The 24,822-nt window shown below is 42.1% G+C and overlaps 1 protein-coding gene and 1 long non-coding RNA gene across 4 annotated transcripts in view; one reads left to right on the forward strand and one right to left on the reverse strand.

Annotated features, from left to right (window-relative positions):
- Positions 1–372: 372 nt before the first annotated feature.
- LOC308573297 lies at positions 373–15,726 on the reverse strand. Of its 2 annotated transcripts, none has more exons than XR_014002007.1 (5): positions 15,619–15,726; positions 9,784–9,864; positions 3,751–3,905; positions 2,887–2,961; positions 373–1,595 (listed from the first exon to the last, which is right to left on the reverse strand). It is a non-coding gene; the product is annotated as an uncharacterized lncRNA (long non-coding RNA). The 2 variants fall into 2 exon arrangements; XR_014002008.1 differs by lacking the exon at positions 15,619–15,726 and adding an exon at positions 15,283–15,442.
- TRPM7 (transient receptor potential cation channel subfamily M member 7) overlaps positions 15,658–24,822 on the forward strand; it is a 72,718-nt gene continuing 63,553 nt past the window's right edge. Inside the window, exon 1 of one of the 2 annotated variants that reach the window (XM_081169967.1) lies at positions 15,658–15,898. In XM_081169967.1, the coding sequence (XP_081026093.1) occupies positions 15,896–15,898 (3 nt within the window). In that variant the 5' untranslated portion in view covers positions 15,658–15,895. The remainder of the gene's footprint in view (positions 15,899–24,822) is intronic. The other variant, XM_081169968.1, reaches the window with a different exon arrangement.

A 24,822-nucleotide genomic window follows, 5' to 3' on the forward strand; every position in this document is an offset into this window, starting at 1 on the left:
GAAAGCAGCAGAAACACTTTAACTTCTCTATAAACATATGTACTACATCTGCTCTGCAACACTATGCTTTTAAAAAAAATGTTCTGCAGAATTGAACGGAGAAGATCAGTCTGCGGTGGGTACCAATTGGTTAGCTCCGGTGACAACAAAAATGCAAATTTCTTCTCTGGAACAGTTTCACAGATTTATTTTATACTAAGGGGTGTGCCACTGCTTGCACAGGGCCCTGCCATTCCCCCCACATTAACCCCCTAGAGCTTCCCTTTCCCGCTCCATGCAACTACTTGGCTCACTTTTCACCTTCCCAACCCTGTTTGCGTGACAAGGCCCCATAGTTCCCTAATATATAATAAACACACATGGATATGATAATTTAGGTTAATGGGCAAAAATAGGCCACAACTTTATTGGTTACAGATGTGAGTGGTTTGACACTGGGTGGAACCAGACTATATCCTATCTCCTGCCTGTCTGCAGGGAGTCACACTAAGGGTAAACCACCAGCAGGGGGAGCCCTATGATATAGGTCCCCAGTGGGTCCTGGCATGGCCCTAGCCCACGACCAGGCTTCAGACAGGATCCACACTCACCTCTCTGTCACACTCAGATCACCTCCATTTCCATTTCAGCTTCCAACATATTCTGAGAGTAACCAGATTGAGGCACCGTATAAAATCTGCTTCACAGCTTTTGCTGTGTTCACTCATATTGCTGCTGGAAGAGATTCACCTCCTTTTGTGAAGGGGAAACAAAATCAAAGTAATGCTCTTACCGTATGCCCTGCTTTTGCCTTTGCTAATTTGTCAAGCGCAGTCCAATTGTTGACAGTCATGAAACCAGATCCTGAAATAGCTGCAGAAATCAACTTGTTCTAATCTGTGGCTATCCATGGCCCAGGAATACTTGGTCTTCCTTTTTGAAAACACCATTACCTTTGACTACACAAAGTTAATAGTTATAAATTCTTTCCTGCAGTCATCTCCAGTGAGCAGAGCCCTAGCCGGCATTGTGAGATTAAGACAGCATCATTTGTACATAAGAAAATGTAAACTTTGGCAGTGGTGAGTTTAGGAGGGTGTGAAAATATTGAGCCCAAATATGTGGGAAGATCGGCCAAGTATAAATAAAATCAGCATGGACACATCCTTGCCTAACTACACAGGTGGAAAAAAGTATGTCAGTTAAATGACCAGAAAACACACCACGAGTCCTGAATGTTCTGCAAGGTTGTGTGGCTTGCCATCATTCTCTTCAGCCAGCATGGTAATTCTAGTGCTTCCTTTAATCTTGAGCTATGAAACAACTCCACAAGGTGAAGCTGTGGCAGGAACATTCAACTTGGAACATTTCATTATTTGTCTCCACCCAGGACTTCAAACATTCCAGCTTTTAGCGACAATGTGGAACAAGTTAAAATGGAAAAAAACCCAAATTGGTTTCAATGACCTTGTTATCCTGTGCACCACATTTCATGTTGCTATTAAGACAGGGTTTCGTACATGCACTGACTTAACAGTAACAAGAATTTGTGATAAAACTTCAGGTGCTATTTATGCTTGAGTGGTCTGCCTTCAGTGGGAATAGTGTCTTGAGGGCTGTAATTTAAGGACAATAAGGTCAACTAAGAAACAAGAAATTAATGCTTTACCATCTCTCAAACACAATTAATTTGCAATTTGAAAATGTTCTCCTTTAAAGATGCCCATTAGCTTTAAAGATGGAAGCATAAATAGGCAGTAAAATTGGAGAGCTACATAACGTAAAGGTTATTTTCCCACACTCCCAGCAGGCTACATTAAGGAACCCAGTATTTCTTTCGCCAACAGTGTTGTAAAGCTTGAAAAATGAAACATTTGACAAGATTAGTGTAGCTTAAAAAAAAAGTTTCCAAAATATAATAAATGAGGATTACTGCAAGTTTTACAGAATATTCCAGTAGGCATAGGAAGTTTTAAGGCCTAATTGGATGGTCGTTAATAGATCTGAACTATGGATTATACTGCTGGGTAGAACATTTAATGTATCAGGCAATGCAAACATTCTAATCCTACAAAAAGTACTTGGAGAAGACCAAACAAAAAGACAAATTAGGAGTGTAAATGTTGAAGGGGGACTTAGATGGACAGAATTGTTGGACGGCATCTTATGATATGTCAAGAAGGGGAACCTTTGGCCCATCAGATGTTGCTGAACTACAATCCCAGTGGGCGGGGATGATAGGAGTTCTAGTTTCACCACTTCTGGAGGGCTGAAGGTTCCCCAGTCCTGCAATATGTTTGTAAGATCTGGTTCACTGCAAAGTGCAAACCAGTTTTGGAAAAGGTGAGGCTGAAAAGCCATAAACGCAGACGTCGAGAGAGGAATTTACGTGATTGCAATTGCCCATACTATCTTCCTGATTACTGTCTGATTTACACTTCATAAGCGCACACCCTGTGAGTTCTTGTTTGAGACTTCAGTTTTAAAGTGTTTGGCCTATAGCAGGGGTGCCCAAACTTTTTTCAAAGAGGGCCAGATTTGATGAAGCAAACTTTTGAGCTTTTTTTTAGGAGTGAAGTTTTTGAGCTTTTTTACCCCAAAGTGGTTGAGGTTTTTAAGGACTTAAGTTGTTGAGCTTTTGGGGGGGATTTTACCCCAGGAAATAAACTGCCACAGGGGCCGGATTAAACCAACTAGCAGGCCGGATCAGGCTCCCAAAACAGACTTTGGACATGCCTGGTCCATAGGAATAAGCTTTTTAAGAGGCATGGTGGATTTGTTCCATTATTTCTTCGGTGGGAGAAATTTGGAGCAATAACAAAGCCACTGTTCTTGTTTTATATTCCCTGTGATTCGGGTGTAAAACTAGGGCTGTGACATGATCTCAAAAGTGTTCCTGAACCACACCTTGACAGAATCCAGATGTTAGGAACCAAATGCATCTCCATCCTCATTTTGATGACTTGGTCGCTCCATCAACCCCTGGGAACAAAAAGTGACAAATAAAGGCATTACTTTTGGCACACGGGATAGTTAACTTTTATGACTCTGAACTTGAGCGTCTAAAGTGCTCAGATGCTTTATAAGAATTATTCTGAAAATAAAGCCCCCTTTTCCCAACGTAAAAAAAAAGAAAACCCTTCTGTGTTTCTGGCAAGATTGCCCCTTGTCCCTGTAACACATTTATTTTAGAGGCTTTTCACCGCCTGCAGTAGTTTTATTGCAGCGAGATCAAGTTACAACCGGTTCAGTGAGCTATCAACCCATGAGATAAGAGGTACCCAGGCCAATTTGGTTGAGATCAAACTGATACCGCATATCACCTTCACGAGTAACAGGAATAGAGCAGTGCACACAATTGCCCGAGATTATGTCCTAATCAGCACGTTTTTCAAATTTTCTGCCTCCGGGGAATCAACCCTCTATTGACTTTTCTGCTGAGAACCTCCAGGCCTCTCCCACAGAAAAACCTTTTGCCCCAGAATCCTTTGTGATGCCTATTCTTTGATAGAGAACATCCCTTAAGTACTGTGTAAAGTGTTTTGTGTTTCAAATCTCCCAAGTTCCTCAAGGAATTCTAGAAATCTTCCCTGGGGAGCTAGCTTTCTTGAAGCGGTCATTCCTTTCACGCTTATCTTGGGACAGAAAGGTGGCATCCTCTTTGTTGTCTGACCCTCACAGTTGTTCGCCCACCACACCCTTCTGGCTGCGCATTGCAGGGGATGATTAGGTCACAGTGGGATAAACAGTCTTGTAGGAAGGCTTGCTCACTTTTACTGATGTTCTCATTGCGCCATAGGGTTCCTCTGATGACAGTATGAAAGCTGCTGAATCCTTGGTTCCCATACTCACCCCACCTCCTGGACCATGGACCACTGGAATATTGCAGACCAGTTATTTTTCTGCACGTTACAGCAATTGGAATTCTATAGAATTAAATTTCCAATACAATAAAACACAATGTAATAAATAAAAGAAGGAATAAAATACAATTCATATTAATATTCAGTGCAATGGATGCACTAAATGGAGTCTTCCAGAACTTCTACACCCACACAAAATATGTTTAGGGGTATTCTCATTTTCCTACTCAGATTGAAATACTGCCCCTCAATGAGGCCAAACTTAGATTCACAAAATGTTTAGGGCATGGGTAGGCAAACTAAGGCCCGAGGGCCGGATGCGGCCCAATTGCCTTCTAAATCCAGCCCATGGACGGTCCGGGAATCAGCGTGTTTTTACAGGAGTAGAATGTGTCCTTTTGTTTAAAATGCATCTCTGGGTTATTTGTGGGGCATAGGAATTTTGTTCACCCCCCCAAAAAAAAAATATAGTCCGGCCCCTCACAAGGTCTAAGGGATGGTGGACCGGCCCCCTGCTGAAAAAGTTTGCTGACTCCTGGTTTAGGGGTTTGCATACCCCTGCGCCCCCCCCCAGAAAAAAACACTGGATTCTTCCATCCTGCCTAGTCAGGTTTGTTCCCCTGCTTTTAGCTCTTTAGTCATCTCTTTTTACAAATAGGCCATATACACATTAGCAGCCTACAATGTATATCAAGTTGCATTTGCACATTGCTGTACACACCAGATAGCAGAGTGAGGATATCTTCTCCCGCTGTGCATTAACGTTATATCTGCAACCTCGCTCCCCAAACTCCTATTAATGAAGCTGTTATCTGTGCATGCACAATGGCTGTCTCGAATGCACACACATCGGCTTAATTGTGGCTTATGTTTTGAAAGCGGATGGAAGCTGCTTTGAGGGGAAACGCATCAAACAGCAGATTAAAGGGTAATGTGTCCATAGCCCCAGAATGTTAGGGTTGGGCATGGCAGTGGAAGGACACCAAAAAAACATTTAGTCCAAACTCATGTAACTTTAAGGTTACATGCTAATAATATATTCCTTCAGGTTGTCCATATAGCTGAGCTATCTAAAATAAAACTTGCTTCCTTCCTCCTCATTCACAGCTGACAGAGGCCACATCTGGAAACAAAAGACAGATGTCTAGAGTTAGGCTGCCATTAACACAAACAATAGCAGGAAAATATGTAACAGAGACCTATAAGGGAGTTCTGAACTTATTCAGCACCTGAATTATCTCTGCTGGTATAACTACAAAAGGTGGTGGGGGATGATGACAATGCTGGAAACTTTTTGTTGTTGTGAGTGATTGGATCCAGTTATTGCAAACCGAGAACTTCAATTCCAAGCAGCTCATCTCTGTACAAAACAACTGCTTTCCGTAATGCTGAAGCAGCAGGCCTCTTTGTAAGAACGTAAGGTAAGAAGAGTGCCAATATGTTTTTAGAGCACTTGAGGCTTTGGGGCAAGGGCTGCAGATCTATGGTAGAGCATCTGCTTTTGAATGCAGAAGGTCCTAGGTTCAAACCCTGGCATCTCCGGGTAGGGCTGGGAAACCCCGGAGACCTGCTGCCAGTGAGTGTAGACAATATAGAGCTCAATGGACATTAGTCTGACTCGGTCTAAGGCAGCTTCTTATGATTCTCTGTACTTGCTTGTACATGTTTTTATTCATACGTTCCAGTGGGTTCAATGGGTCTAACTCATAGACGTGCAGGAATTTCAGCCTCAGGAGCATATGGACCCTCTGAAGCGCAAACTGCACACAAATCAATAACAGAAGTTCAGAGGGAAAACAAACTATTCCCAGGTGACAGTGTGTAAAGGACAGTTCGACCCTGTTTTTGTTATAATCACATCTTGCTGAATGGTTTGGCGACTGCAAATGTTAATCTTCAGACACACACACAGCGTAAAAAAGGGAGGAGCTGGAATGGTGACACTTTATGACAAATGTATTTACAAAAGCACTATGCCAAGTTGACAGTAATTATGACATTTATGAGTGCAAGGATAATACTGGCTTGGGTTATTATATGTTCAAGAGGTCACATTGACATTTCTTGCAGATCACCTGAATATACTCTTGCACTGGGGTGTTGCTTAGGGGTTTTTTGGGGGGGTTGTTGTTGCCATTATTGATATTTTATTTTATTTTGTATCTTTATTTTAGATCTTACTGTGATATATGTTGAAATTGTTCAATTTGGTTGTGTGTTTTTATGTTTTATTTATTGTATATGACTACATTTGTTTGAACTATGGAAGGGTAGCATACAAATAAAGCTATGTATGTATGTAGAAGAGGGTGGGAAATCTCTGGATAAAAGTCGTTTTCAAACCTGAGTGACAAAACACTCTCCTTTTATGTGATTTTCAGGAACTGGGAGTTTCAACAATGGAGGTAGAAAATATGTGGCATCCATATGTTACTGGCCAGGCCTCTCTGAGCTCACGGCTGCCCCATTTCAACTGAGCATGGGAACTCAACACTGGTCTTCAACAGATGGGTCAGAAACCACTACCAGGTCACAGCCTGATCTAACGGGGATAGCTGCAGCAGCACCACCACAAATATATACGATATGGGTCTCCAAATGCATGCTTGGGTTCAAGCTGAGTCTGGGTCTGAAAAGGTGGAAGACTACTGCTCTAAAACAAATCCAATGATTTCATGAAACATGGGAAGATTGGTGATCATGGTCAGCAAAGTGCCTTTCAGGGAAGTTTGTCTGTTATTAATATTCTTTCCATTAAAAAAGACTCAACATGGTGCTGAGAAAACCTATTTCAGCTGTTAGAAGGGTACTGCAAGTCACACGATGGTTTCTGAGATAAAATTGCAGCAGCGTGTTAAGACTAAACTACTAGTAGTATTGCCATCATTTGTCATAAACTCCAAGACGCCTAACAGCTACTAGTCTCATAACAAGACTTGTGAATTAAAGTGGGTTGAGTGATAATGGTTTGTCGAATGCCTCTATGTGAGATTCCCTGTCAAGTATGAATTTAAGTCCCGTAATGGAAATCTATACCACGTTGTCTAGTGTTAACCTTAGAGCATCCTGCAAAGGACATCAGATTGCCCCAAGGTCATTCAGTAAATTTTGTAGATGAAGGGAAGACTTGTTACCAAGTTCTTACAGACACACAACGCTTTACCTATTGTACCCAGGGGCAGCCCGCCCTGTTTTGCCGCCTGAGGCAAAATGGGAAGGTGTTGTTCCCCTGTTGCTTCCACACACACCCTTGAAGCCTCACTGTCTGTGATTGCGTGAGTGTGGTGGTGGCTTCTGGTGAGATCTCGAGAGGTCCACAAGATCTCACTGGGATGTGGAAACCACTGCCGCTGCTTCTTCTCCTCATTTCTCTGGCAGCGTTGGGGGCAAGAAGGGTGCCCACCACAACAACTACGGGAGAAGTGAGAAGAGGCTGTGGCGGTCATGGTGGCTTCCAGTAAAATCTCGCAAGAGTCCTGTGAGATCTTGCCAGAAGCCAAAGATGCTTCTCCTTGCTTCTATTGGGATGGGGGAGCCCATGGAAGTGCTGGAGAAGTGAGAAAAAGTGGTGTTGGTTTCCAGTAGGATCCCCAGTGGTGGTGTATTGCTTGTGGTGGTGCTGGAGAAGTGAGGAGTCATGGCGGCAGCAGTGGCTTCTGGTCTTGCAATAGTCCTGTGAGATCTTGTGGAGCTCTTGTGAGATCTCACCAGAACCAGGGAGTTGCTGCCACTTCTCACTTCTCCAGTGGCAACGGGAGTAAGCTCATGGGGTTCTGAGCGGGTGCTGCACCTTGGATTTCCCCACCAGAGGCAGCTTCCTCAGTCCACCTCATGGACGGGCCGGCCCTGATTGCACTTCAGTGCCCGAGTACGATTCTGTTTGAAACAGGGAGGTAACCTCTATGAGGGACACAGAAACCACACACCATTAGTTTAGGTGATGTGGGGTGGGGAACCAGGACCAGCCTGAGACATTTGGGCCCCTGACGCTAACCACAGAATGGCACACACCTCCCCACCAGGGAAGAATGGGTGAATGAAGATGGGGAATAAAGATCTACATTGGGATCTGCTGCAATTATGGATCCTGCTACCCAAGGCAGGTGCCTCACCTTGCCTCGTGGGTGGGCCAGCCCTGTGGGGAACCTACGGCCCTTGAGATGTTGTAGGGCTACAACTCCCATCATCCTTGACTGTTGGCCATACTGGCTAGAGCTGATGAGAGTTTGAGTCTAATAACATCCAGAGGGCCGCAGGTTTATATGGTAGAATATGTGTTTTGTTGTGAAGGACAGCTAATTTTTAAACACATTAGCTGCAAATAAACGATGTAGTGTTCATAATTCAACTATTCTGTTTCCTTTCAAGCTCCTTCCTGTTGGATTGCTACCAGATGCTTAAAACATGACAGCTATGAAGCTATGTGCATATAGAATTCAACCCCTCCCCACCAGACCCTTGTTCTGCTTTGTTAGGGCCCCTACCTTACCAGCTATGTCTCAGCCTGGTCTCAAGCATGCAAACAGCAATTAAATGATCTACCACAAATCCCTGTGGCTTTACTTTATCATATGGTGTTTTATCTGAAGCTGTAAGTTGTGTATGTGCGGTGGGGAGTGCCTCAGTCTAATCCAGTGGCATCAGTAGCAGGTGACTCTACTTCTGCAAAACAGAGCCGAGCATACACTTTTGCTATATTCACAACTGTTCTTTAAAGTGTCTGATAATTAATGCAGCATAACGTGGTATGCTGACATGTAATTTCTAAAGTGGCTCCATGGACAGGATGCAGGATCTGCTCCAGGTATGGTTAGTTCTCTTAGTTCCTAGCCTAGCAAAAATAATGTGATTCTAATTCTAACACAATCCATTGTCTCCATCATGGGCATTAGTCACAGCAGTGCTATCATTTATTAGAACAACTTGCTGCTGAGGGAGGGGGAACATTACTATTTTACTAACTGTGCTTTGTAGACAGAGGCTGTATACATACTCACATTTACTCCGCACCCAGTGCCCTTCCACTGAGCTTCTTGGGCTTGCCAATCAGAAGGTCGTCAGTTCAAATTCCTGCAACAGAGTGAGTCCCCATTGCTCTGTCCCGTGTGCCCTGGCTTCCGTCACAGTGTCCCATTGTGCCAGAAGTGGTTTAGTCGTGCTGGCCCAGAAAGCTGTGGACAAACACCGGCTCCCTTGGCCTGAAAGTGAGATGAGCGCCATAAGCCCATAGTTGCCTTTGACTGGACTTAACCGTCCAGGGGTCCTTTACCCTTTTTTTTTTCTTTTTGCATGCGACAGCCACAATTCATATTCAAATTGAGAAACAGAATGACCTAGTTGTGTTTTAAGCTGGCAATGTGCACACAGCTTTAAATTTCCTCAAATCAGCAGATCAGTTACAGTGTACCTGATGGCTTATCTCCTGGGAAAATTCCAGGAAAGGTGTTTGTGCTGTATTGGGCATGTGATTCCCTTTCCTCTCACAGCCACCTCCACTTTTACGTTCCCATACTTACACTGTATCTAATTATTATGGAAGGGAAATGTCTGTTGGTTTGGAAGTATTAATCACCAGGAACTGATACAACACAATTTAGTAGGTATGCATAACGATGTATAATGATGCATAATTTATTTTCAAAGGCACAAATTGTATGGGCTGGGTAAAAGTCAATGACACTTTTGGTATCATTGATATGCAGGTAGATTTCCTGCTATGCTGGCAGACTAGAGGACAACCATTAAATTTGTTTTCAAGAGGAGTGGCTGAAATGTGTGGATCCCCCAGTCCCCCACATAGTGCATTATCTCAAGTGTATAGTCTACATTATTCAAGGATATTAAAATGGAAATATTCTGCTTATTAAACTAGTCATCCCCAATCTGTTTGCTAGCTGCGAACATGCTGTGAGAAATAAATAAATTAAAATCTTGGTCTTGCCTGCTTCCAATCAGCCTCCACTGGAGTGCATGCTATGGTGCAGTTGGATCAAATATAGTTTTCAAACACAGCCCACACAGACTACAAATAAAGCAGAATATCAAGTATGTAAGTTCACTGAAAGGTAGAAACAAATAAAAAGCAAAAAGCAGCAACAGACTGTCAGTCAGGGTTTCTTAAACGTTTTATCCCCAGGGCTGAAAATTACTGAGATCTACCAATGAGAATATGGAGCTAGTCTGGAACCAGACACCAAAGGGAGTAGATGGAGGCTAATTTCGCATAATTAGCTGGCAATTGTTGACATCCTCTTGATATCTGGTATCAAAATCTTATTTTGAAATGGCATAATTTTTTGCTACAGCAATTTCCGTGTTGCCTGGACGTACACTGTTCAACTTTCCTCCAGCCAAGTACAGATACAGTACTGGCTTTAGAAATCTCATAACTAAGGCCATACATTTAAAGCACATGATGTTTAGGTGCCCAATGAAGACATTTTCATTCAGGAAGTTTTTCCCTGAGGTGTAACCCAGTCATATATGGAAGATCAATTTTAGATATGATTTTTTTAATAGTTTGAATGGATGGTTTTATTGCTTTAGAGTTTGTTGAATTTATTTTATTGTTCTTAGAGTTTGAGTTTTTGTCCCCACCTACCATATTTACCCTGTAATCTGCTTTAATGGCTTCATGCCAGGAACTGGTCTATACATATAATAATTAGTCCCCCAAACCTTAAAAAATATTTTAGGTCTTTCTGTCTTCTATGAATTTGGTGGTAGAAATGTGTTTGATTATTTTAAATATCACTGGCTGGCTTTTACTGCACAAATTTATTCTATCTGTTGAACTGTGAAGAGTTACAAGTGGATTTGAGTAACCTACTTTTTATTTTTTAGATGAGTAATTTTGACTTAGAATATAAACCAAATGCAACTGATTCATTGATTTGTCTGTTGCTGTGGGATCATGTTATAATTTGACTGAAAATGCTCTCTCCTTGTCTCCTTGAAAGAAGCTGGTGACCCAATATTCCAGGCTGAGATTTGGGACAACAGAGATGGCACTGGGTTATTACTTTTATCTATGGCTCTAAATTAATAGTGTTCCAGCTGTTTTCCAAACATGAGAGAAGAGAACGTTCTGATCCTGATAAGTTTAAAATAATGCAGAGAAAACAGGGATGAGAACAAATTAGCTACTCTGTAATGTATTTTTTGTTCTGGTTGAGTAAGCTCACAACGAAGGCAGTGAAAATAATCATTACCCATAGCCCAGCACAGAGGTATAATGTGCTAGAAATAATGAACTGGTTTTCAATGTTTTAAACTCACTTTTGAATATAATTAATGCTATAGTTTAATGCACATTTGGAACATATGGATACACCTGAAGGATGTGATGATGATGATGATTATTATTATTATTATTATTATTATTTGCAGGTTTATAAGCTTCTTTACAACCATGTTCATAGCTTGTGAACAATGGCAATAATCTCATAACTTTGACCTTGTAACCACTTGGCCAGTGTTGAGGTGCCAATTTTTTCAGCTTTTAAGTACAACCACTTTTAGCCTACGGTAAATGGTCGTGCGAGGCTTCTGCCAAAAGGCCTGATCATTACTGAACATGCATTTGCAAATCTTTAAAGTAGGTTGAGAAACAAGGCAGTAAAGTAGGATGTAAGCCAATGGGGGAAGCTGCAAGGATTGCTTCACCATGGGCAAAATTTTGGAAATGTCATTCAGATTTATTTTTTCTTTTTTAAAGTATCCCACCATGGTTGGAATTCAAAGAACTAGTTTTCCATGAGGAGCTTGTAGTTAACCTAATGGAATAATGACCTTGAACAATTGACCCTCTAGTAGTGTTGCAAAATGCTTTTAAAACACCTTTCTGTTTCAAAATCCAGCTTGACATGCAATGGGGGGAGGGATTTGCTTAAAATGTGTCTAAAGCTTATTTAGACTAATAAAACGAGTTTCATTGATCTTTGGATCCAGCCCTATGTATACTATTCTTCATTTCCTATTCCAATTAAGTTTAATGAATGAACTGAAAAAAACATTATTCCAGTTAAGCAAGTTTATAAAATGGCAAATCCTTCTGCCCATCAAAAGCTTCCTTATACAGTAATTTTAAACATTTATTTGAACTCCTGTCTTGTTGTTCAGAAGCAAGTTGCTAAATATTGATGCAAAATATTTCCTGCCCTGAGGGGCTGAGTGTGTGACTTTTATAGTACTCTTAATTTATTTTTGTCCATGGACATGGACATGGAATCTGAAATCTGATCTCTCTACTGGCAGTGTAAAAAAGAAAATTAGTGGTAAAAACCTTGCAGACTTTATTGCTTCTGAACAAGAAAGTCTGGAAGAGTTGGGCTTAGTGAGCTTCAACAGTCACTGTTCTGAGCATTTGTTTTGAGCACTGATGGTTAATAATCTGCATTTATGAGCCATTTTTTGTAAATAAGGTGAATCCTATACACTGAAATAGTCCACTGAGTTCAGTGGGGGGTTACTCCTAAGTAAGTGTGCAGGTTTGATTTCAAGTCTACAGTTCTCTCTCATGCAATGTAATTCTTACGTCTACGAGCCAAATGGCATACACTCCCGTTTGAGGGACACCTATTTCCTTATTTTGTTGCAATGTTAAAATGTCATCATTCATTTGAAGCACGGCAATTTTGATTGAATAACATTTATTGTTAGGATTGAAGGGGGAGTTCCCTCATCACAGATAAATGGTAAATGACTGGCGTCTATGGGGTGCGGCATTCATCTCACTTTCAGGCTGAGGAAGCCGGAGTTTGTCCACAGACAACTTTCCGGGTCATGTGGCCAGCATGACTAAACCGCTTCTGGTGCAACGGGACACTGTGACAAGTGCCAGAGCACACGGAAACATCATTTACCTTCCCGCTGCAGTGGTACCTATTTATCTACTTGCACTAATACTTTGTATCATATCATATACAGTTGTACCTTGGTTCTCGAACATAATCCGTTCTGGAAGTCCGTTTGACTCCCTAAACTTTTTGAAAACCAAGGTGCAGCTTCCAATTGGCTGCAGGAACTTTGGACTTTCGGCTTCCAAAAAATGTTCAAGAACCAGAACACTTCTGGGTTTTCAGCGTTTGGGAGCAAAAACGTACGAGTACCAAGGCATTTGAGAACCAAGGTACAACTGTATATGATACAATATGATATATCATAGATACATATGATAGGGTATCCTATTTATTTTGAGTTTCAGGATCACATAAATTTACTTTGGAGTCCAGGGACACATTAACTTTAGTTCTTTTTAAGTGTAGTGCTTCAAACAAATTTTGGAAACTATTAATCAATGCTGGCATCATACCAATCTTCTATTTTCAGCATTTTGAAGCTGCCTTTTCTCAAAAATATTGACAAGGTGGTTTGCAAAAACTAAACACCATAACAAAATGTAGAAGCATACAATAAATCCATAAACATTGTACAAACTCAGCACTGAAGAGGACATTGAATCCAGCAGTTAAAAATTCTCACCAAGACATCGGGCCCAAAATAAAAGAGTAATTATAAGAGTAGTAATAATAATAATAATAATCTGCTATTTCATGCTGACTTATATTTACACTGCTCGCTAAGCATACAAAGTAGCAAAATTTTAATAAAAAGAAAATGAGGAATTTGTGCCTAATTAAAAATTAAAGCAAACTTAATAATGTTCAAGACTGGATTACTACAATGTGCTGTGTGGAGCTTTCATTGTACTAGGTGTGGAAGCTGCAGGTAGTGTAGAATGCTGCAGAACAATTGCTGACAGGAGTGAGATCCTGCTAGCATAGAACACCTCTGCTTAGGGACCTGCACTGGTGGCAGATGTGCTACAGGGCCAAGTTCAAGGTGTTACTTGTATTTGAAGCCCATAACAGCTTGGGACCAGCTTGTGATATTACCTTACCCAGTTTATTCCCACTAAACTGCTTTGATCTGTTGAACTGGTCCTGTTGCAGGTGTCACTTAATTCCTGTTCCACATTTCTAAGAAATTGATTTTTCAATGTGGCTGTACCCACACGCACTGTCACTCCCTGCCTGGCAGGTGCCTTCACTATACTTTTTCGGCACCGGCTAAAAACATGTTTGTGTGGAACATGTTTTCATCTGGTTCTTAGCTTACAACTGATTTTACTTAGGTTTTAAATAGTTGGTTTTAAGTTTCTTTACTGATAATTTTACTGTTTCATTCTTTTTGTAAAACACTGCGAGGTTTCATTACAATCAAGCAGTATTTTTAGTGTATAATGCATGAAGCAGGCTAAACAGGATTGCTTTGTACTGGGACAAACAACAGGAGAAAGTGAAGCATCACATTTTAAAGGCACTAAGGGGGCGGGGCGGGGTGTTGCTCTGTACATGTTGTTAAACACCAGAGACTTCTGTAACTTTATCCTCTGCCTAACAGGCAGGCATTTAGCAGGTGAAACTTTTCCTGGCATGTCTATGAACGAGCGTGTACCATTTCAAACAACGTATTCCACACAATGCATTTTTAAAATGTGACTGTGAAGTTGCTTTGAACTGTTTTGTTTAACACTGTGTTTTAATAAAGGTATTATTCTACACAACTTTTAGAAGACATCTGAAGGCAGCCTTGTATCGGGAAGTTTTAAATGTTTGATGTTTTATTATGTTTTTATATGTGTTGGAAGCCGCCCACAGTAGCTGGGGAGACCCGGCAGAGGGGTGGGGTATAAATATCACCATCACCATCATATTTTAAAAAAATGATTTTTTCAAAGTTTAGAAGTGTCAAGTAAGAAAAAAATAAAACACATATCCCTTTGGCTTCCCTCCTTCCCCTTTTGTGGATCCTTGTGTTATAATTATTCCCCCTGCATCTCTTCTATCATTCCAATTTTTACTAATCCTTATTTCTTTTTTTTTTAGCTATAAGTTTTACATCACCCCTGCTAATGAATTTAGTTGTTTAAAGTAGTTTTTCAGGTAAATTATATACTTTCCCCATTATTATTATTGTTATTCGTTACATTGACTGTTAATTAAGGTCCTGGGACCTTAAGGTGAATGGGAGAATAGTAAGTTGAAATGCAAGATGATAATAATAATAATAATAATAATAATAATAATAATAATAATATATTGTTAAGCAAATTACTACTATTACTACTATTTACTTCTAGCTTCACTCCTGCCACCCCATCCCAAAAAATCCCCTCAGTTATCATTATTATTTACAAAGGGCCCTTCTAGCTTTACTCCTGCCACCCCACTCCCCCCAAATCCCTTCAGTTATTATATTTAACATTATTATTATTATTTACGAAGGGTGCTTCTAGCTTTGCTCCTGCCACCCCCCCAAAAAAATTCCCATTATTATTATTATTTACGAAGGGCCCTTCTAGCTTCGCTCCTGCCACCCCACCCCCAAAATCCCCTCAGTTTGTTTATTTATCTATTATTATCATCATCATCACTACTACTACTACGAAGGGGCCTTCTAGCTTCGCTTTGGACACCCCTCCGCCAAAAATACTCCCCTCATCGCCCGACCCCTCCTGCTCCCTCTGAGGCGAGCGCGACCGACGCGCAGCTCGTGAGGGAAACGCAGGCCGAGCCAGGAAAAGGCGGGAGAAAGGCCGGGCGGGGCTGCGTGAGCTGACGCGGCCACGCCGCTGCGCTCGAGCCGGGCCAGTCGCACAATTATGAGAAAGAGCCGCCAGGCCGCTCCTGCCGCTGCCGCCGCCGCTGCTGTTGCTGCCTTCGCCGCCACTGCCGCCGCCCTCCGCTCTGGATCCCCAGCCGGAGCCTCCTACCCCGAGCCTTCGCCGCTGCTCCGGCTGCCCCCTCAGGCGCGTCTCCCCGCGGGCCCAGTTCGGAGCGCCCACCTCGCGCGGCGGCCTTCTCTCCTTCTTCTTCTTCTTCCCGCCCGGCCCCGCGCAGCAGCCGCCGCCGAGCTCAGCGCCGATAGATGGAGACAGGCCCCGCCACCACCGAAGCCGAACCACGAGCAGGAGCAGAAGCCGACGCCGCCCGGCGTGAGGAGAGCCAGAGCCGCCGGCGCCGAGACCCCGTTGCCCGACCCTGAGGAGAATGGTGAGGGTGGGGGAGAAGAAAGGGGAGCGAAATGGGGGCCGCGGGGGGGGGGCTGGGTCTCTCTCTCTCTTGCCTGGAGCTGAGGAGAGTTTCCCCCGAGGAGGGCGCCATAGCCGCCCTTCCCGGCCACGCAAGGCGGCTCGTCGCTGGGAGTCGGGCTTAGCCCCGGAACCTGCCCCTTCGTGGCTCCAATAAATCTGCCGGGAGCCCTTGGAAGGAGCGAGATGGGGGTCGCCGCGCAAGCAGGTGGCTTTGAGGGGGGGGGGCAAAAGGCTTCTGGGCCCCTGCGCCACGTTCCTCCTCTTAGAAAGCGGGCGATCTTTTATGGAGATCCGTGGCGCTCACGGCACTTTTAACATGAGTAACGGTAGCAGAGAGAGAGAGAGAAGAAATTATGGGTTCCTGCCCCGAGGAGCATGCAGAAGAAAGCAGGGGTAGTAGCCCCAACGTGGTGCTCTCCAGATGTTCTTGGACGTCAGCCCCTGCCTCCATGGCTAGTGGTCCAGGTGATGGTGGGAATTGTAGTTTAGAATATTATTTTCGTTGGCTGGATGGTGCCAAAGGGTGTGAATGGAAAGCACTTAGGGCCCTTAAGGAAATCCTCAAACGCCTCCCTGATCCTACCGCAATGATGGGAATTGTAGTTTAGAATATTATTTTCGTTGGCTGGATGGTGTCAGAGTGTATGAATGGAAGGCACTTAGGGCCCTTAAGGAAATCCACAAATGCCTCCCCAATCCTACCACAATCTCAGACAAATCCTGCACCCCAAGGCTTTAGAAAACAGTAGCAAAGGGACATAACAAAAGGTAACAAGGCTGGGGATTCTTCTCTCCCCCCCCCCAAATAGTGCAAAAGGATAGGTTGGTCTGTCGTGCCCATTAGGCATGATAGCCTTGGTTGGGTTCAGAGGCAGAATGCCATTAAATGCCAGTTACTGACCACTCTCAGCCAAACCTACCTCACAGGGTTGTTGTGAAGTTAAAATGGGGAGGAGGAGAAGGAGGAAGAAGAAAAACATTGTGTTAAAAAAAAAAGTTGGTTACTGAGAGGCAAGGGCAGGAGAGTTAGACTTCTTTGGCTTGTCGCTTGGAATGAGATGCTGGACAAGAAGGACCTTTGGTCTGACCTGACAGAGAGTCTCTTATGTTAACAAGTCCCTCCCCTCTTAAAAAAACATTTGATTTTCAAACTGAACGCTTCCCACATGAAGAAGATCTGCATAGCATATTGAGTCATGGGCGTGGGCAGGAGGGGCAGCTGTCCCCTCTCAAGTAAATAAATAAAAATATTTGACTAAAAGTAGAAATTGTAGAAAGATTTTAACAGATTTTTCTGAGCACTTAGGGTCAAAAGAAAGTAATTTAAAACAGCTCTTGCTCAGACATTTCATTCTGAATATGCTAGACAGAGCTAGACAGAGGGTGTTGACAGGTAGATGTCCTACCCCCCTAACATAAATCCTTGCAACATCCAGGCTATTGTTACTCCTGGGGTTTTCGTTTGTTTTTTAGTTAAGCAGTTCCTGGAAGTGACACCTTACTACAGTATTTCCATAGGATGTGACTCCTATGGTGTCGTAATAAATCAGAAAGAGGCTAGCATGCAGCCTTTTTTGTAATCCCCATAGATATTATCACAAAACTATGCAAAGCAGATAAGCTTTATCTCACTTCACCATCACTATGCCTGCCAATCCCACAGTCTACCCATTCAGATGCCTCTAGCATGTAAGGTAGCTAATTTGATATGGGGAGGGGGAAAGGAGGCCACTGGGCAGGACTTCTTAAATATTGTGTACTGCAGCCCCTCCCCCCTTGCAGACAATAGACCACCTTTGCTGTTTGCATGTAATGCTCTTTGATATCTCAAGATAACAATTTAAGGTACCATATAAAGCAGGGGTGTGGAATGAGATACTGTTGGACCCCAACACTCATTAACAGTAGCCAGCATTGCCAAAATCTGAAGGTTCCCCACCCCTGACATAAATGATGGGGAGAATGATAAGCAGCATCTTACAGCTGCCCATAGACACACTCTTAGTTCTGCAGAAGACAAACCTGTAGACATGATACGCATTATTTCCTCAACAAAGTGTTCTCTATCTCCCTGGCTTCCATATTACTCCAGACAGCAGTGACATACTGATCCTCTTACCCCCACAACTTCCTACCTTGTACAGAGATTCATTAAAAACATCTCTTCTACCACTTCTGCTCCCTTTCACATATCTGCAGCTAGGCTTCAGCAGGTGTGCATAAAGTGGGAGTGTGGGAGTTGGGTGGATTCTTTGGCATCCCCTTTTCCTGGCACCTGTGATGGCTATATCCACAACAGTTGGGGGGGGACAGGCACATTTTGAAAAACAAGGCCACCCAGATTCGAACACACACCTAGTTGTACATCACAGCTCAAACTGGGATTTCTTGCAAATCTTAATGCACCACAAAATTGCACATTTGGAATAGTCTTGAATAGCATCTGTGGATACTGGACAGCTCTTGGAGATTCATAAAAATTGATCATGCAGCTTTTGTAGGGTGCCTAACTAGGCCCCTTCACTTATCTCACATCACTGGAACTGGTACAATCTTAAGTTCCTAAGATCAGCTCTTCAAGTGCCAAAATACGTTTCAAATGCTACGCTATGTCTTGAAACAAGTTTTGTAACAGCAGAGGCTAGGGTGTGAATGGCCACACAACTTCTGGCTTAGACTATCCTTTTGCTCATGTAGCCTTTCTTCCCTAACATTAAAGGATGGCTTTCAAACGACATGGAAATGAGCAGCGGTAGACAAAATGCTAGCTCAAGGTCTTACCCCACAGCTTTTACTAGGCATGGGCTTTGAACAGGCCAAAAAACCCCATTAAATAGTGTGTGGTTGAGATTGAACATCAGTCAGATCTAGCCAGATCCCCAGATTTCATCATTAGTGAAACCAGTAGGTATCTCACCACCTCAGTGGCATATTTAACTAATTTGAAATACCAAAACAGTGAAGAGCGTTCACTCTGGCTCATTGCCATGCTCTCCCTTCAGCCATCCAGGAAGGCCATTTTAGGAAGACATCTTATGAGGTGAGAAAATGCCCCTGCAGCTCTGAGCACATAGAAACAATTGAACATGTTTTTATCCAGTATTACACAAACATACGTGCTAGGTTTATCCTGCCGATAATACACAAATTTCCAGGACACATAGGACAATTCCATATCTCCTTACTGCTCCCAAGATATAAATCCTGATATAACATATTCAGTTGCCAGATATTGTGCTGCTATGATTGACATACGTCAGGCAGCAGGTCTAAAACTGAAGGTTTGTTTTGCATGTTTTTATCTTATGCTGGTCTACTGTAACTGAGAGTATGAGTACGTGCTGCCCTATTGCCTATCTAGCATGTTTTGTTTATGTATGGAGGTGCTTTTATCTTATGCTGGTCTATGACCATAATAAAAATTTGGATTGGATATCTGTGACAACAGCTCCAAGCTTATGCTGAAGTGGTGTTTCTGTCCAAGCAGATTGGCTGTGAATATAATGCTTCATGCTTTAAGCAAAACATTTAAGCAATTACTAGCAATATTTTGTAAATACCTATTCTCAGTTGAGCTTGAAAGGAAATTTGGAGGTTTCGTTCACTCCTTGGTAAGTTCAGGCCTCTTTTTATACTCTCCTAGGACTTGTTTACACAGTTAAGGTTTAGAGGTAGTTGGACTGCCTCAGGATTGTCAGCAGAAAGGGCATTTCAGCCGTGGAACCTTTCTGTCAGGTCATTCATAGGTCATTGTGCTTCTCTCTGAAGCTATCACTCCCCCACTAGAAAAAAACAATCCGTCTGTTGCTTTCATGATCACTAACCCTAAGAGGAAAGAGAAATGAAATGAAGAGTCCTTGATGTTACCAGGGGTGGTTTACTCTCTTCAGTCTCTGATTTACCCCTTGAGTGTAAATGTTTATACATGTTTATGGGAAACTTAATTCAATAGGCCTTCCTCCCAAATCATGGCGATTGCACTGCAGCCTGGAATAAATGAATAATTTTAAGGAGGGGAGGTTGCTCCAGATTACATGACCGTGCAAATAGGAGTTGCAAATTATTACTCTCCTTAATTCAGATTTCTGGTTATGTTAAATGATCATATGTTAACTTGGATAGCTCAGTTGGTAAAGAATGAGACTCTTAATCTCAGGGTCTTGGGATCGAGCCCCATGTTGGACAAAAAGATTCCTGCATTACAGGTGATTAGACTAGATGATCCCTGTGACCCCTTTCAACAATTCTATGATTCTATGATAATCAAGAAGCATTTTGAAAACGGTTTGTTTTCATTCTATTTAGGCGAGTTTATTTAAATGTATGCTAAGACATGTGATACAAAACGTACCTTTAAGCTATGTAAATATTAATTATGTCTTTCTATTGCCAGTAGCTCAAGAAAACAACAATCCTAAAACTAGAAATCATATTCTTATAGATGTCTGCTGCAGTCATATGTGACCTGTAGTAGGTAGTGGATTGTATAACTTTAATTAGGTACTTCAGCAATAAAACTGGCAAATTGAAAATATTGTTTGAGGTGACTTTAAAATGTTACATTTTATTTACATTTATTTATTTTATCTGTGGAAATTGAATTTCTTGGGTGTGTTTCTTTAAGAATTTCAGAAAAACAAATCTTGGTTTTTACTGTGCAGATTCTAAGATTAGTTACTTGTATTGTGTCAACTATCTGTCAAAGTCAGTACAACTGTTACATAATACTATTTTAAGTTTTTGATGCATATCTTGTTCTGATTCTCAAAACAGTTACAAAGTTACTGTTCTATTTTTAGAGTTTCACAGTCTCTAGTATAGGCAGCAGCTGTTTTAAGTGCATTCAATATGTGCGCAACTGCACACACACACATTGCGCCAAATCTGGAAGTGACCCCAAAACGGGGTGGGGCGGCCTTATGGGGATCCCCCCAAGATACGTGGGGGTCTGGAACGTAACCCCCGTGCAAATCAGTCACTGCCTGTAGTTGATTTTTTGTTCTCTGTTCTCATGTTATTGGAAACAATTTAAAAAATAACCTGTTTGTGCTCTGTGTAGATAGTTGCTGCTGGTACAGTCTGATAAAAGACTGCGCAGCAGACAGCTTTAACTGTAACTCATTTCAGCTCTTCCTAGCTTACATCAGATGTACTGCACTCTGCTAGGCCTATTTCATGTTGTGGAAAGAAATAAGTTATGGGAAAAGTGCAGATTCCTAAAACAAACATAAATGGTTGTTTGGTTTAAAGCAAACCAAACGGTGTTCCTTGGAGTAGTTACACTTTTAAGTTATAACTAAGCTGATACTGTAGTTTCTTCGTTTTAAAAGGCATCAGCAGACTTGATGATTGCAGTTTGCATAAAATATCTATGTTTCTATTAAGTTTGTATTGCATGAATGGGTTGTGTTTGCACTGAGCAGACGTCAATCTAGGGAGCTGCAAAACCCATGGTAAGCAGTCCACGATTATCTTAAGAGCATGCACGTTTCTTCAGTGTGATTACAAGTGTTTAACTTGTAAGTGAGAATTGGACTGAAGCCACTTTTTACAGTTTGTTTATAAGTTGCTATACTTGGCAAACAACATGTTCCCCTGTTTCCTTAATAGTATTGGGGACAATGCAAAAGAGAGAGAGAGAGACAGCACCTGACGGGGCCCCCCTAAATACAGTCATGGGAAAAAGAAATTCTTTGAATTCTGTGATTTTACATATGAGAACATAATAACAATCACCTGTTCCTTAGCAGGTCTTAAAATTAGGTAAATACAACCTGACATATGACATCGTGTCATGATTTATTTAACAGAAATAAAGCTGAAATGGAGAAGGCATGTGTGAAAAAGCAACTACACCTTGTGATTCAGTAGCTTGTAGAACCACCTTTAGCAGCAATAACTTGAAGTAATCATTTTCCGTATGATTTTCAGTCTCTCACATAGTTGTGGAGGAATTGTGGCCTACTCTTCTTTATAGAGTTGCTTCAGTTCGTTGAAGTTTGCTGGCTGTTTATGCACAGCTCTCTTAAAGTCCCGCCACAGCATTTCAATTGGGTCGAGGTTTGGACTTTGACTAATCCATTGCAACACCTTGATTATTTTCTTTTTTAGCAACTCTGTCATAGATTTGCTGGTGTGCTTGGGATCATTGTCCTGTTGCATAATCCAATTTCAGCCAAGCTTTAGCTGTCAGGTGGATGGCCCCACATTTGCCCCTAGAATACTTTGGTATACGGAAGAGTTAATGGTCGACCCAATGACTGAAAGGTTCCTAGGTCCTGTGGCTGCAAAACAAGCCCAAATATTCACCATCATGCTTAATAGTTGGTATGAGGTGTTTGTTTGTGCTGATAAGCCGTATTTGGTTTTCACCAAACATGGTAATGTGCATTATGGCCAGCATCTCCACTTTGGTCTTGTCTGTTCAAAGGACAGAAGTATTGTGGTTTGTTCAAATGCAGTTTTGCAAACCTAAGTCATGCTGCCATGTTCTTTTTAGAGAGAAGAGGCTTTCTCCTGGCAACCCTTCCAAACAAACTACACTTGTTCCATCTTTTTCTAATTGTACTGTCATGAACTTTAACATTCCACATCCTAACTGAGATGTAACTCTTGGGTTTCTTGCAATTTCTCTGAACATTGCACGGTCTGACCTTGGGGTGAATTTGCTGGGATGTCCACTCCTGGGAAGATTGGCAACTGTCTTGAATGCTTTCCATTTTGAATAATCTTCCTTACTGTAGAATGATGAACTTTAAATTGGTTGGAGATGACCTTCTAACCCTTCCCATGGTTTCATGGGTAGCAGCACTTGCTTATCTAAGAGCATTGCTGCTGTCTTTCCTCCTTGGCATTGTGTTAAAACATACCTGAAAGCTCCAGACCAGCAAACTGCTAAAATTTCAGCTTTTATAGAGGTGGGCACACTTGCTGATGATCAATTAAGCAAGGGCATTTGATTAGCTGTACCTGTCTGCTACTTAGTCACTTAATTCTTATGGAAGCAGTAAGGGGGTGTACTTAGTTTTTCACCCATGGCTTCCCCATTTTTGTTTTATTTTTGTTAAATAAATCATGACACGGTGTAATAAGTCATGCATTGTTATTCATCTGAGGTCGTATAGGTGTTTCCGTGCACTGCTCTGGTTTGCCAGAAGTGGCTTAGTCATGCTGGCCACATGACCCAGAAACTGTACGCTGGCTCCCTCGGCCAATAATGCGAGATGAGCGCCACAACCCCAGAGTCGGTCACGACTGGACCTAATTGGATAGGGGTCCCTTTACCTTTACCTTTTAAGACCTGCTAGGGAACAAATTACTATTATGCCCTCATATGTAAAACTATAGAATTCAAAGAGGGTGTGCTTTCTTTTTCCCATGACAATAGATACAACCTGAAGAAGAGTTTTATGCAGTTCAAATGTTTCTTATCAAATTTTCAGATGACATGACTTTGGGAGCGATGGCTAACACTATTGAAAACAGAATCTAGATGAAAAACCATTTTGACATACTGAAACACTGGGCCAAAAACCAACATGATGAAATTCAACAGGAAGAAATGTTAAATATTGCATTTTGGTACCAAACAAATCAATAAGTTAATTAAAGGGAAAAGTACAGTATGAGAGAGGCCTGCTTCATAACAGTACATGTGAATAGGATCTAGGTCTCTTAGCTGATCACAAACTAACTATTAGCCAGTAGAGTTATATGACTGCAAAAAGAGCTAATACAGTCTTAAAGGTAAAGGGTAAAGGGACCCCTGACTGTTAAGTCCAGTCGTGAATGACTCTGGGGTTGTGGCGCTCATCTTGCTTTACTGGCCGAGGGAGCCGGTGTTTGTCTGCAGACAGCTTCCGGGACATGTGGCCAGTATGACTAAGCTGCTTCTGGCGAACCAGAGCAGCACACGGAAACACTGTTTACCTTGCCGCCAGAACAGTACCTATTTATCTACTTGCACTTTGACGTGCTTTCGAACTGCTAGGTTGGCAGGAGCTGGGGCTGAGCAACGGGAGCTCATCCCATTGCGGGGATTCGAACCACCGACCTTCTGATTGGCAAGCCCTAGGCTCTGTGGTTTAGGTTACATTATTAGAAGCATTGTGTCCAGATCACAAGAAGTAATATTTTCAACTTTTACCATTTTATGTGCTGGTCAAGCTGCATCTGAAGTCTATGTCTGCTTCTGGGAGCCATCTTTTAAGAATGACACTGGCAAATCAGAATGTGTCACGAGGAGGATGACCTGGATACTGAAGGGTCTAGAAACCTATGAGCAACTGTTGAAAGAGTTGGGTATGCTTAGCCTGGAGGAGAGAGGGTTGTCTGAAGGGTTGCTATTCAGAAGTTGAAGCTGGCTTGGTCTGTGTTGCTCAAGCAGCCTTCTTAATTATTGGGTCCCATATATTGTTGGACCAACTCTCATTATCCCTTATATTTGTCTAAGTTGGTTGTGGATAATGGGAGTTGTAGTCGGACAACAAATAGGGACCTAAGGTTGAAGAACTCTGTTCTATAGGTCAGGACTAGAATTAGTAGGTTGAAATTACAACGAAGATTTCAGTTAAACATGGAAGCTTCCAAATGATAAGAAGAGCTATTTGGCAGTGGATATTTCTGGCTTGGGAGGTGGTGGGTTCTCCTTTTTCGGAGGGCAGTAGCAGAGGTTGAATGGCCATCTTTCATCAGTGTTAGGAACTCAGATAAACTGTATGAGCTAATAGCCAAATGGCACCTTAAACCTAGGTTACAGTTGCCATAACAGAATATCTAGGTGCCACCCCCCCCGTGATGATTTGTTGTTGTTATTGTTGGTTTCATTTCTATACCACTTTATATTTTACAGAAAAAAATCTCAAAAGTGGTTTGTAATACATT

This window comes from Podarcis bocagei, assembly GCF_964188305.1.
Source record: "Podarcis bocagei genome assembly, chromosome: 14".
Classification (NCBI taxonomy): domain Eukaryota; kingdom Metazoa; phylum Chordata; class Lepidosauria; order Squamata; family Lacertidae; genus Podarcis; species Podarcis bocagei.